Genomic DNA, 15,312 nt, shown 5'->3' on the forward strand with positions numbered 1-15,312 from the left:
TATTTTACCTCCGTATTTGGTCAGTATTTTACCTCAGTATTTGGACAGTTTTTTACCTCAGTATGTGGTCAGTATTTACCTCAGCATTTGGACAGTTTTTACCTCAGTATTTGGTCAGTATTTTAGCTCAGTATTTGGTCAGTATTTTACCTCAGTATTTGTAAGCCAAAACCAGGAGTGGGTGAAAAATACAAAAGTGGTGACAAGTTTCTATTAGGCTATGTGCACACGTTCAGGAATGTCTGCAGAATTTTCCTGAACAAAACTGGACTTTTTCTGCAGGAAATCCACTCGCGTTTTTTTGCGCATTTTTTTGCACGTTTTTTGAGCATTGTACGCTTCCCAATGCAATAATATAGTGGCAAAAATTGAAAACATCTGCAAAATTAATGAATATGCTGCGTTTTTTATCGCGATGCGTTTTTTTCTAGGAAAAAAACTCAGCATGTGCACAAAAATTGCGGAATGCATTTTGGGCTATGTGCACACGTTGCGGATTAGGCTTAGGAATTTCTGGTGCGGAATCTGCAGCAAATCTGCAATGTGTGCACATAGCCTCATACTTTTCCTCAGTCTTGACTGTTCCTCTTCTGGTTTTGGCTTAGGCCTCTTTCACACTTCTCTCAGAATGTGAACGTCGCAATGCGTCGTTTTGTGCAAAAAACGCATCCTGCAAAGTTGCGTTGCGCATTGCGACGGGCCTGTACAGACGGAAATGTGAAAGAGGCCTTACAGATGTGGAGATAAAAAACTGATCAAAAACTGAACATGTGACCGTGGCTTTATATAGGTATCATTCCTAGAATACTTTATTATAATAATAATACTTTTGTCAGTTTTAAGCAGAAAGATATTTACATTGATACTGTAAGATTGTAAACTAAGTATCACTGAGTGATTACTATACAAGAATAAGACATGTTGACAGCTTTGCTCACAACAATGGTCTCTTTATAGGTGGAAAGTAGTCCAATTTCTCTCTCTTATGTCCAGTCTATAGGACAGAAATATGGGTTGCAAGCAGGGAATGAGCCAGAATGAGGAGGGCATGGGCACTGGCACCTAGGTACCAGGCAGCCCAGGCTGAGGGAGATACTTCCATGTTTCCAATGCTGGTGACATCATGAAGACAGAGGGGGAATCCTCTAGCAGGGAGGTGGAGGGAGAGTGCTGGCTATGGAGTCTGCCTTCCAGCCCTGAGAGGCGGATTCAGCTCCTTCCTCCTTCCCCTCTCCAGGCACAGAGTGGGGAGGAGGGGGATCGTGCCGCGGATGGAGTGTCAGTCCTCTCCCTGCTAGCATTCTGCTGGATGTTGTGCACAGCTCCACTGCTGGCTCTGTGGGAACCCGGTGCTGGGCACAGCCTGGAATGGAGTGACACTTCCCAGCCCGGAGCACCCAGGAGGGGGACGCCAGGAACTTCTCTGCTGTGGGTGCTGCCTCTAGCTGGCATTGTGGGTGATGCCAATCGCCTCCGGACAAGCCTCCGCTCAGGACCCCGGCTGCTTTACCTCCTGTCATCCGGCAGACAGGCTCCGGGACCCCAAGCAGCAGCCGCCAGCAGGAGGCGGTGACAGCGGGGGTGGTGGTGGAGGAGGAGGAGGTGGGCTGTTGCCTTTCCCGATTTGCCTCAATCCCGGCCAGGCTGAAGCAGGGGCCGAGGCTGCAGCAGCCACCAGCAGATTGCTGGCCGCCTCCCCCCAGCACCCACTTCTTGTGCAGGTCACCCCGTCTTTCTCTTCCCCTTCCTCCTTCTTCCAGGCTGTGTACTCTGCTTCCTCACCTCCCTCGTCTCCTCTACCTCCTGGTGCTCCTTCCTTCCTACTCCCAGCTTTCCTGGAGCCCCCAAGGACTAGATCCAGATCTAGGTCTGGATTCATCATGAACCATCAGCAGCAGCAGCTGCATGGCATGCCTGGGGTACACCTCTACCACCAGCTGCCGACCCCCCCAGCACCTCCTCCTCACCTCCTCTCAGCTGCCCTGCGAGTGCCGGGCATGGACAGAACTGATCACAACCCCCCAGAGGGAGCGAGGCAGCCCCACAGTCCGCCAGTAGTGGCCAGGAGGAGGGTAACCACCAGCCCGACCACCACTGATCATTACCACCACCACCACATACGACCTCTGCCAGGTAGGAGCAGATCTTGCTGCATACATAACAGTCACTTCTCAGATCTGTCACTTCCATGTTTACAAAACTTTTCCCACTCAGTTCTGAGCAAGTCTTGGCCATTGTGACTACTGTAAAGTGATGTGTCTTGTAAACAGGGGGCAAAACGTATTAACCCTTGGGTTACCTGCTCTCATTATGAAACCCATGGGTACCATGACATGGCAAATGGAAAGGACGTATGGTGTGTTGTTTTTTAATTTTTTTGGAACATGATATTGTCAACAAGGAGCTACATGGACTTGTGCAGTTTGACTCGCTTGTGTGTATGTCAGTGGTGGAAGTGAAGGAGTTACATTTAAAGGACCTTGTTGGGCAATCAAGTAGCAATGCAGCTGAATGGGTTAAGGCAGTAGCTAAGGCACAGTTCTCCTCTCCCTCCTGCCTGTCATACATTCCTGTAATGCTGGACACATGCTCCTGTAGGGGGTGAGAAGGGTCTTGGAAGGATTATACTGCTGCTACTTTTCTAGATCACTTGAATTCTCAGTTCTGGGGGAGTGGGGGCACAACGGCTGCTGGATGTGACTAACGAAATATACATATAGATATGAAACAGTATTTGTCTGCTGCAGAGCAAATCATTCCAGCCCCAGGTCATGCTTGATCACCCTTAAAGCCGCCTACATGTAAAGAAAATACATGTATGGGAATGAGCGAGGTTATATCAGTTCACAGCATGGCCACCAACGTTGTAATAGGCATCCAAAACCCCAGCATATACCCCAGAGCTGTACAGAGAGTGCAATTTCTCCCATCGGTCCCAATCTAATTTCCCTATCACAGATACTGGAGTTAATTTCATAGAAATACAGGTCCTTCTCAAAAAATTAGCATATAGTGTAAAATTTCATTATTTACCATAATGTAATGATTACAATTAAACTTTCATATATTATAGATTCATTATCCACCAACTGAAATTTGTCAGGTCTTTTATTGTTTTAATACTGATGATTTTGGCATACAACTCCTGATAACCCAAAAAACCTGTCTCAATAAATTAGCATATTTCACCTGTCCAATCAAATAAAAGTGTTTTTTAATAACAAACAAAAAAACCATCAAATAATAATGTTCAGTTATGCACTCAATACTTGGTCGGGAATCCTTTGGCAGAAATGACTGCTTCAATGCGGCGTGGCATGGAGGCAATCAGCCTGTGACACTGCTGAGATGTTATGGAGGCCCAGGATGCTTCAATAGCGGCCTTAAGCTCATCCAGAGTGTTGGGTCTTGCGTCTCTCAACTTTCTCTTCACAATATCCCACAGATTCTCTATGGGGTTCAGGTCAGGAGAGTTGGCAGGCCAATTGAGCACAGTAATACCATGGTCAGTAAACCATTTACCAGTGGTTTTGGCACTGTGAGCAGGTGCCAGGTCGTGCTGAAAAATGAAATCTTCATCTCCATAAAGCATTTCAGCCGATGGAAGCATGAAGTGCTCCAAAATCTCCTGATAGCTAGCTGCATTGACCCTGCCCTTGATGAAACACAGTGGACCAACACCAGCAGCTGACATGGCACCCCACACCATCACTGACTGTGGGTACTTGACACTGGACTTCAGGCATTTTGGCATTTCCTTCTCCCCAGTCTTCCTCCAGACTCTAGCACCTTGATTTCCGAATGACATGCAAAATTTGCTTTCATCAGAAAAAAAGTACTTGGGACCACTTAGCAACAGTCCAGTGCTGCTTCTCTGTAGCCCAGGTCAGGCGCTTCTGCCGCTGTTTATGGTTCAAAAGTGGCTTTACCTGGGGAATGCGGCACCTGTAGCCCATTTCCTGACACACCAGACTCAGTCCACTGCTTCCTCAGGTTCCCCAAGGTCTGGAATCGGTCCTTCTCCACAATCTTCCTCAGGGTCCGGTCACCTCTTCTCGTTGTACAGCGTTTTCTGCCACATTGTTTCCTTCCAACAGACTTACCATTGAGGTGCCTTGATACAGCACTCTGGGAACAGCCTATTTGTTGAGAAATTTCTTTCTGGGTCTTACCCTCTTGCTTGAGGGTGTCAATGATGGCCTTCTTGACATCTGTCAGGTCGCTAGTCTTACCCATGATGGGGGTTTTGAGTAATGAACCAGGCAGGGAGTTTTTAAAAGCCTCAGGTATCTTTTGCATGTGTTTAGAGTTAATTAGTTGATTCAGAAGATTAGGGTAATAGGTCATTTAGAGAACCTTTTCTTGATATGCTAATTTATTGAGACAGGTTTTTTGGGTTATCAGGAGTTGTATGCCAAAATCATCAGTATTAAAACAATAAAAGACCTGACAAATTTCAGTTGGTGGATAATGAATCTATAATATATGAAAGTTTAATTGTAATCATTACATTATGGTAAATAATGAAATTTTACACTATATGCTAATTTTTTGAGAAGGACCTGTATGGTTTCAATGATTAAGTATTTGGACTGTGGGAGGAAAACCTAGCAGAAGTCCTGTACAAACACTGGGAAAACATAGGAGCTTCTTACAGATGTTGTGCTTGGTTGGTTTTTGATCCCAGGACCCCAGGGCTACCATGCTTCCAGTAAGACAGTCATTTTGGTGGGGGAAGAATTGTTTCGCAGATGATTTCCTAGTTTGGAGCATGTGTTTTACAATGGGGGTATTTATGTTTATGTATTTCTATCTATTACAATAATGAGCATTTGTGTCTGATCCGTGTTATTTAGCCAAACGTTTAATAAAAACATCTGTGACCTAAACAGTAACATTCCTGATTGAATTCTTACATGTGTGGCCAGCTTCTGTTCCTTTTTGTTAGAATTTAGCTCCCAAGATGTCTTCTGATTTACCTAGCTTCTGATCAGTTTTACCTGGCAGAAAACTTTAGAATGGACTCTATTTCTGATGTGAGAATGTTGTGTTACAAAAAATGATATTGGATTCGATACATTTGATCAATTGATAAGTCATCCATTCTACTTGGCTAGACTTCTGATACTCTAAGGAAAATGTATCTATAGGTCTTTAGCCAGAATTCTGGTGGAAAAAAGACATTTTTGCACCCGCTTGTATGCAAAGAAATGTGTTCCTTTTTCGTCTTTATGTCACTGTCACCAATTGGGGCATAGTGTAGGGGGCATGACCTATAATTTTACAATAATTTATAAATTATAATACAAATCTACTACAGGTCATACTGTAGCTGGCATAGATTTGCTTTTTTTCTGGAGCTCAGATTTTTTATGTTTTTTATTTTAATTTTTTGCATCAGAATTTTGTTTGTTGGCACATTTTGTTTGGTTTTTCTCGTTTTTAGACACATTTATAAAAGTCGATTGCCTTTTTTTCAAAGCATTTTGCACCAAGTCTGTCATTTTTAGTTAGAATTTGTTAAAAGAGGTAAGTCTCTGGCAGATGTATAGTTTCAGCTATGTATGTGGGCTATGCAATTTTAAAAAAAAAACAAATAAAAATAGTTGTACAAAATATAGTAAAATCGCTCCAGTTTTGGTTGGAGTATCTAAAAAAGGTGAAAAATTATTTCTAGGTACAGTCTTATGAATTTATCAGATATCATGTGACACTTTGATAAAGTTGGTGAATGCAAATGCAAAATCTGACCCAAAAATATAAAAGTTTGGGCACCTCTGGTCAAAATGATGAAAATATCTCTAAAAGGCCTAAAGTTAAAGATGACACATTTCCTTTGTGTTTTAGGCAAAAAAAAAAAAAAAATATATATATATAGTCAATTTTTACATTTTAAAAATTACAAAAAGAAAAATGGGCCAAAGCAAACGTTTGGGCACCCTGCATGGTTAATACATAGTAGCACCCTCTTTTGAAAGTAACGGTAATTTTAACCAGGTGTGCCAAAACTTTACATGGCACTGTGTATATTTGTAAATATATAAACATTTTTTTCTGTCTTTCCCCCAGAAATGCTTTTATAATGGTTAGTGGTTTCTTAGGCTACGTTCACACTTGCGTACGGGGGGCTTTGCGGACGGCTGCATACTTCCTCCCTGAAGCTCCACCCACTTCCGCACTTCTTACGTTTAGGTCCGCCTAACAAGTTGTGCTCCCGTGCGGTCGGCGGGGGCCAGTCAAAACGACACATCCGCATACATCCGCATGTCCTGCGTACCCAATGTTAAAGATAGATATGCAGTACGTGTGCAGAAGTATGCAGACCTAAACGGAAGACGTGCGGAAGTGGGCAGAGCTTCAGGGAGAAAGTATGTAGCCGTCTGCAAAGCGCCCGTACGCAAGTGTGACCGTAGCCTTAGAGATATTGTAATCATGACTATATATGTCACAGATGTGCAAGGTATTCCAGATCTGCACCATATCTGCACTCTGATGTTCCTTCAGGAGATGTAGACGAGCAATGTTGTTATCTGAAATCTAAGATTGACGCCTGTCAATCTTGTAGTTCACTTGTATCCTATGCTGCTGTGCACTAACATGGCAAAGCATACTCCTGGTCATACGGCCCCCTAAAGAACTGCGATATAAGTTACACCTATCTTTACAGTGTAATGAAATACAACTATGAATAGACAACGTTTTGAGTAGAAAGACTCATACTGAATGCTCATTGACTTTGAACATAGCACGATGGTAGAATGTCTTTCCACCATTTCTTATCATTTGACCTGGTCAATTGTGAGAAGCTATTTACCTTGATCTATGTAGATTGGGCTTTTATAGCCAATCATCTGCACATAAATTCTACACAATGCCAAGCTTCTACTGGAATGGTGTAAAGCACACCATCACTAGACTCTGAAGCAGTGGAAATATATTCTCTAGCACGATGATTTATAATGTGTCAGCTTGACAGGAGATTCTGGGTTTTGTGGATGCCAAGAAAACACTTCCTGGCTGCATGTGTGGCTCAAACTATAAAGTATGGTAGAAATAGAATAAGGCTGGGTTATTCCATGCAGCAAAACCACATGTGAATTGCCAGAGCTAGTATAGGCAAATCACAAAAAACCATGCATGTTGTGTTAGGCCACACAGCGCACTTTAGCCCCATGACTTCAATGTGTAAACCTAGCTTCATCGTTTACGACTTAATACTATAACATACTACATCATTGTACTGAACCCTATCTATACATCATTATTGGAAGGCAAACCTTCAACAATGTCAGGTGCAAAAAAAAAATAATAATAATATGGCATGGGGAAATTTGACTTTTTGTACAGATAACTTGGTCTCCAACTCCAACAAACAGCGTTAGTATTGAGTAAAATATCAACTCCACGCTAGATCCTATTACACAGTTTCAATGACTAACCTCTTATAAGGGCAAAAATAAAACCAAGTCCTTATTGTTGACCATGGCCTTAAAGCCTACATACATACTAGGTAGCAGTCACCCAAACTTGTTGTCCATCATATGATTCATTTGTCCTAACAGGAGATAAACCGCCACTACAGATGTCTAGTAGTGGCCAACTCTGCTCCATAAATACAGAATACATGCACAACCGGCTAAGTGTGTTGATGTTGGGAGATATCGCTCTCAGCTGACTTTTTCCTTAGGTGTATATGGGTACCTTTAATGTGACATGTGAACTAAACACATATGGATGTGATGATTGGGTGTCTACACTTTTGTTCTACCATCGTAAGGAAACTTACGTTTTACAAGTGCAGCACCTCTCAACACAAATCATTGTTGTGTGGGATATTTGGAGACTTTTGTGAACTCTTAGTTTATATTTTTTCCTATAAAAATTAATAAAAAGCAGATATGAAAGTGGAATTTTTATATACATTCCTCAAAGTTGAAATTGCAATACCAAAAAAAACAAGCTGTAAGGTTATACAAATCAAGGAAGCAACAGGCGTTGCCGTTTTTCAGTATGAACGCTAAACCGTATGTTGCTCATGCTACTGTGAACAGCCTGCGTGGCCAAAACGTCCTGCAGTGTCTCCGGACTTGTCTCCCATTGACCACATTTGGCATATCATTGTTTGGCAATTATAAAGAGAGCTGCCAGCAGCGGATCTTGATGATTTGCCCAACTGCATTCAGCATGGCAGAACATGCCTCAGACAGCCATTAATAACCTCATTGATAGTACACCAAGGTGTGTAAGTGTGTGTATTTCTGCACATGGTGCTCTAGCTTGTTACTGATTAAATCGAGATGAAAATTCTGTTTTCATCTTTTTATCATTTACATATCATTGACATGTTTAATCGATTCTGTGATATTCATAATGCCACCGCTTTTCCATCTTGGTGTTCCTATTTCTTTATTGATACATTATATGCGTATTTATCCCCAGTCAGCAATTACTGAAGCAATTGTCAGGCACATAGATAATAGATCACTATATGAAATAATATTTCAGTCAACTTTTGGTTAAAAACAAAATTCTGAATGATATCATTATAATGTCTGTATACGGAGTTTATGAAACAAACTAATCTTTGTTTCATTGTTTCTTCTCTTTTACTTGCATCGTATTGATCCAAATTTTGGCAATGAGTAAAATGTTATTATTTCATCTTTAAAATATCAAATGTTGTCTTGTAGCAAACAGCGAGCGTTTGAAAACAGAATATAATCCAGTTTACATTTTCACTTGTGTTGTCTTTTTTTTCCATTTCTTTTATTTTGAAGAAAACTAATGAAAATATATCCATTCTTTAGTTTGTAATCCATTTTGTAACAATTAGTGAAGAGCGAATATACTCGTTACTTGAGATTTCTCGAGCATGCTCAGGGGTCCTCCGAGTATTTTTTAGTGCTCGGAGATTTAGTTTTCTTGCCGCAGCTGAATGATTTACATCTGTTAGCCAGCATAAGTACATGGGGGGATTCCCTAGCAACCAGGCAACCCCCACATGTACTTATGCTGGCTAACAGATGTAAATCATTCAGCTGCGGCAAGAAAACTAAATCTCCGAGCACTAAAAAATACTCGGAGGACCCCCGAGCCTGCTCAGGAAATCTCGAGTAACAAGTATATTCGCTCATCACTAGTAACAATAATAATCTTAGATTATATGCTATGTCTCAGATTCCTTTGGCTCAAATATGATTTAGTTAAGCATAGGCTGTTGTGCCTAAGACAAACCAAAATGCTTTACTTTTTTGGTACTCTAAAAAGGTAAAACAGAAATCTGCACAATCCATATATACCTGCACTTATCTTTTTTACTTTAACAGAACTGCAGCCTTCTTAACCCTTTTAGCACAGCCAATATTAATGTATGTCACAGTCAGAGTTGACGTGTGTGGATTTGGTTAGGATCTGAGCCCATTCTGTACTGGGCAGATGCTGGCTGTGCTTGTAACAGCAGAAAGATGTGGAGAAGATCTGTATGGACGAGTGGGCCAAAATCCCTGCTGCAGTGTGTGCAAACTTGGTCAGGAACTACAGGAACTGTCTGACCTCTGTAATTGCAAGCAAAGGTTTCTGTATCAAATATTAACTTCTGTTTTTCTAATGTATCAAATACTTATTTCATGCAATAAAATGCAAATTAATTATGTAAAAATCACTCATACAATGTGATTTTCCGGATTTTTTTCCAAGATTCTGTCTCTCACAGGTGAAGTTTATATTAAAAATTACAGGCCTCTCCATTCTTTGTAGGTGGGAAAACTTACAAAATCTGGAGTATATCAAATACTTTTTTCCCGTGTGTGTGTGTATATATATATATATATATATATATATATATATATATATATATATATATATATACTGTATATAATCTTATAAAACGTTTCACTGTAATCATACTGATCTGTAGAATAATATTACCAAATCATTTTTATTATACAATGAACACTGTAAGAACAAAACCCAAACTATAATGGTGGAATTGTGTTCTACAATTTCACCTCACTTTTCCGCAGGTAGTCAGTAAGATACAGTTCATGTTTTTTTCAAAAGTATAACTTGTCCCGCAAAAAAACAAAAGCTAATATGTCTGTGACAACAGTGAAAAAGGGGAGAAATGAAAAAAACAAAAAGGTAAAACGAGAAGTCAGCTGGTCATGCAGAGGTTAAATCTTGGTGCAGTAACTGAGGGCAAAAATGTCTTTTTGTTACACAATATCATTTTTTTAGCCTTGCTGAATGCAGTCCACTGTTGTGTACAGAGGGATTACAGGCTGCTGACACGCTGACTCTACTGTTCTGTAATGGAATTGCAAACAGGAAGTGCAGAAAATTTAACATGTCTGCCCTATAGTCACTAAGGCTGCCGTCACACTAGCAGTATTTGGTCAGAATTTTACATCAGTATTTGTAAGCCAAAACCAGGAGTGGAACAAATAGAGGAAAAGAATAATAGAAACACGTCACCACTTCTGTATTTATCACCCACTCCTGGTTTTGGCTTACAGATACTGATGTAAAATACCGACCAAATACTGCTAGTGTGATGGCAGCCTAATACCAAGTCCATTTACATACTGATTTTTAATTGGTATTGATGACTGTTTTATTATGTGCTTTTATTGCAGCTTTTAAAGGTTCAACAATATGGACATTCCTAGCACTGCCGAAATAAGTTACTTACTGCCCTCAATCACACAGCTAGAGAAGCAGATCAGGGCTGGTGAGAGAATCACACTTTACATGGGAACATATTGCTGTAGTCAGTAGTAATGGTCCTGCTGTTAGGCTTAGCTCAGGGAGCATGTGGGGATTTCGGCTCTGTGACTGCTTTCTTCTCATCACCAAATTATCCAGACTAGGGCACAGCACCCATAACTGTGAGCCTCAAAGGGAATCTGCCACCAGATTTTTACCACCTAATCTGAAAGCAGCATAATGTAGAGACAGAGACCATGATTTCAACAGTATGTCATTTATTGGGCTGCTTGCTGTAGCTTTGATAATAACACTGTTTTATCAGCAGGAGATTATCACTAGAGGACTAGGCCCCATAGTGACAGAGCCAAATTAAAAAAAATCTGACCAGTTTCACTTTATGTGGTAATAACTCTGGAACGGTTTGACAAATCCCAGGGATGGTAAATTTAGGTCAATATGTTTTGTGTTTATTTATAAAAAATATCAGAAATTTGACAAAAATGTAAAAAAATTAGCAATTTTCAAACTTTGAATGATTATCCCTTTAATTCAGATCGTCATACCATAGCAGAACATTAATAAATAATATTTCCCACATGTCTGCTTTACATCTGCACCATTTGTAAAATGTTATTTTCTTTTGTTAGCATTTTAGGAGGCTTACAAATGTAGCAGTATATTTTCATTTTTTCAAGGAAATTTACAAAATTATTTTTTTAGGGGCCTATCCTGGTTTGAAGTGCCTTTAGGGGTCCTATGTATTGGAAAAAAAAACAAACTGATACCATTTTAAAAACAGCACCCCTTGACATACTGAAAACTGCAGTCAGGTAGTTTATTATCCCTTCAGGTGCTTTTCAGTAATTAATGCAAAGTGGCATGATAGGAAGGAAAAAGTGTATTTTTACCACCTAAATGCCACTGATTTTTTAACAGGTTAGTCTAGCAGGCAGACTCTAAGGGTACCGTCTCACAGTGGCACTTTGGTCGCTACGACGGCACGATCCGTGACATTCCAGCGATATTCATACGATCTTGCTGTGTCTGACATGGTACTGCGATCAGGGACCCCGCTGAGAATCGTACGTCGTAGCAGATCGTTTGAAACTTTATTTCGTCGCTGGATCACCCGCTGTCATCGCTGGATCGGTGTGTGTGACACCGATCCAGCGATGTGTTCGCTTGTAACCAGGGTAAACATCGGGTTACTAAGCGCAGGGCCGCGCTTAGTAACCCGATGTTTACCCTGGTTACCATTGTAAATGTAAAAAAAAAAACACTACATACTTACATTCCGGTGTCTGTCGGGTCCCCCGGCGTTCTGCTTCTCGCACTGACTGTGAGCGCCGGCCGTAAAGTAAAAGCAGAGCACAGCAGTGACGTCACCGCTGTGCTGTGCTTTAAGGCCGGCACTGACGGCGAGGGACGTGACAGTCCCCGGAATGTGAGTATGTAGTGGTTTTTTTTTTTTTTTACATTTACAATGGTAACCAGGGTAAACATCGGGTTACTAAGCGCGGCCCTGCGTTTAGTAACCCGATGTTTACCCTGGTTACCCGGGGACCTCGGCATCGTTGGTCGCTGGAGAGCTGTCTGTGTGACAGCTCTCCAGCGACCACACAACGACTTACCATTGATCACGGCCAGGTCGTATCGCTGGTCATGATCGTTGGTAAATCGTTTAGTGTAACGGTACCCTAAGGCCACTATTTGCTCGGGAATTGCCAAGGAAAACATCAGGACCACACAATCATGATCTCAGTGTTGACAATGGGGATAAAGAGGAAGCCCCCACACTCTTTTAACCATTTATATGATATAGTCATTATTAACAGCAGCATCTAAAGGTACCGTCACATTTAGCGACGCTGCAGCGATCTAGACAACGATGCCGATCGCTGCAGCGTCGCCGTGTGGTCGATGGAGAGCTGTCACACAGACAGCTCTCCAGCGACCAACGATGCCGAAGTCCCCGGGTAACCAGGGTAAACATCGGGTTACTAAGCGCAGGGCCGCGCTTAGTAACCCGATATTTACCCTGGTTACCAGTGTAAATGTAAAAAAAAAAAAAACACTACATACTTACATTCCGGTGTCTGTCGGGTCCGCTTCCCTGCACTGTGTAAGCGCCGGCCCTAAAGCAGAGCGGTGACGTCACCGCTGTGCTCTGCTTTAGGGCCGGCGCTGACACACTGCAGGGAAGCGGACGCCGGGGGACGCGACAGACATCGGAATGTAAGTATGTAGTGTTTTTTTTTTTTTTTACATTTACACTGGTAACCAGGGTAAATATCGGGTTACTAAGCGCGGCCCTGCGCTTAGTAACCCGATGTTTACCCTGGTTACCAGTGAAGACATCGCTGAATCCGCGTCACACACACCGACTCAGCGATGTCAGCAGGTGATCCAGCGACGAAATAAGGTGCTGGCCTTCTAGCTCCGACCAACGATGTCACAGCAGGATCCTGATCGCTGCTGCATGTCAAACACAACGATATCGCTATCCAGGACGCTGCAACGTCACGGATCGCTAGCGATATCGTTGTTAAGTTGTTCAGTGTGAAAGTACCTTAAGGGGTTAAACAGATATGGACAGTGACAACACTGATCGTTGCTGATGCAGCAAGTTGTCAGCTGTAGTGTACAGCCGACAGCTGCTGGATTGTCACCTGTATGGGGAGGCTATTATCTTATATTTCAGGTCAGTTAAAAGACGTATTGGCGGTCATTAAGGGGCTAGTAAACCTGCTGCCATGTAGTGCTCCATGTTCATTAGCTCTGTATAACCCCGCCCCTACTGATTACATAGTTATTAAGGTTGAAGGAAGACTTTAAGGGTATGTGCACACGTCCGGATTTCTTGCAGAAATTTCCTGAAGAAAACCGGAAATTTTCTGCAAGAAATCCGCATTTTTTTTTTTTGCGTTTTTTTTCCGTTTTTTCGCGTTTTTTTAGCATTCTGCAAGCGTAATTAGCTTGCAGAATGCTAAAGTTTTCCAAGCGATCTGTAGCATCTGTGATATTAATCTTTAATTCTTTTCACCATTTATTTTGAATATATTTTAACCATTTTTTTAAAGAACCCCTCCAGCATTTTTTTTTTTATTTCTGCGCTGTAGAGGTGCTACTAATTTAAGTTCCCTGACCCTTGTATTACATTTATCAACTGCCATCTTCAGCTCTTCCCAGAGCTGCTCTGGCCCACCGCAACTTCTTACTGACCGAAAGTCAGAGGTAACGGTCACATGCTCTCAATGTAGGTCTATGAGAACCTCGTTCTGGCTTCGTTCCAGCTCTCATAGACTTACATTGAGTTGTGACTTCGGATCATCCAGAAAACTCTGGAGTGATCCTGCAGGTCATAAACTGCCGGAGACTGACAGGAGCATCAGGAACAGCTGGTGAGTATACTTCTAGGGGCAGAGAATTTAGTGGCACCACTCCAGTGCTGCAATAAAAAACGCTGGAGTGGTGCTTTAAATCATTGTCTCATGTTTTAGTAAAGCCAATACTTTTTTTATATCATTCATAAATACAAATTGTGTTAAAGTTTTTTGTTTTAATTAATTCTAATATTTTTTCTAGTTATTCAATTTCCATTATTTAGGCACATTTGTATATTTACATACCAATGACATATTCCACAATGCTGTAGTGAGAACATACCGCTCACATTATTCCCTGTCCCCAGTGAGGCTCATGGATATCTCTAGCATACACATAGTTTGTCATTTTAATAGGGAGCTGGAAAGGAGTTCATTTTCTTAATTTCTTTTGCGGAGAAAATTTTTTAGAATATTAGAACATATTTCTGAAGTATATGCCTATAGAAAGATCGGACTAGTTCAAATCCAACCTTATCTGTTGCCAGCAATAGTCAGCGCACTCCACCAAATCTTGGTTTAATAACTCACTGCCGAAACAACACTACTATGGAGCCCATGAGTCTCGGCAATATCTGTGTGGGCCTGTGTAGTGGCCGATCCCTATCATTTAGCCATAGAACTAGAATCAGCCCAAAGAATGACGTCAACTGTATGTTCGGTCCAAGTGCAATCTGATAAAACATCACACTCAGACCAATGTTTTTCTGTCGGACCGTGCACATGTCGGATCTCAGTCGGCCATGCAAGTCCATGAGTCCAGACTGCACATTGATGACATCTGAGTTCAGTCCTATTTCCACGGACTGATAGAATGTAGAAGATGGAGATCTAGTTTTTTTTCCATCTTCTCATCTGAGAAAATCAGATCAAAGTGTGATCAGCATAATTGGACTAAATTTCTCAGATGAGAGGAAATCGGTTGTGTGACCCTAGCGTAACCAAGTTTGATGTTCAGTTACCTCTTTCTTTGGTCTGGAGATAATCTGTCAAGAATGGGGAAAAGGGTATTTTATTCCAAAAATGTCAGCAGCAGAAAGCAAGTGGGTATACAATTTGAACATGTTTGCTCTAAGATAACTAACTCAATAACTAAAGCTATTTGTATTTTAGCTATAATTACCATTTATAATAAGCACATAAGAGGGTGAGACTTTAAATATTTCCACTTTATAGATAAATGTATAGTTGACATTATTTATGCACGTTAGCAATACATTCA

At 41.4% G+C, this 15,312-nt stretch overlaps 1 protein-coding gene across 3 annotated transcripts in view; it reads left to right on the forward strand.

Moving 5' to 3' along the window:
- Positions 1-1,241: 1,241 nt before the first annotated feature.
- The window catches only part of RNF38 (ring finger protein 38), a 425,742-nt gene continuing 411,671 nt past the window's right edge, over positions 1,242-15,312 (forward strand). For 2 of the 3 annotated variants that reach the window (XM_077251683.1, XM_077251691.1), the window contains exon 1: positions 1,320-2,133. In XM_077251683.1, coding sequence (XP_077107798.1) covers positions 1,461-2,133 — 673 coding nt within the window. In that variant the 5' untranslated portion in view covers positions 1,320-1,460. Of the gene's footprint in view, positions 2,134-15,312 lie in introns of all 3 variants that reach the window. The other variant, XM_077251699.1, reaches the window with a different exon arrangement.

This window comes from Ranitomeya variabilis, chromosome 1, assembly GCF_051348905.1.
Source record: "Ranitomeya variabilis isolate aRanVar5 chromosome 1, aRanVar5.hap1, whole genome shotgun sequence".
Classification (NCBI taxonomy): domain Eukaryota; kingdom Metazoa; phylum Chordata; class Amphibia; order Anura; family Dendrobatidae; genus Ranitomeya; species Ranitomeya variabilis.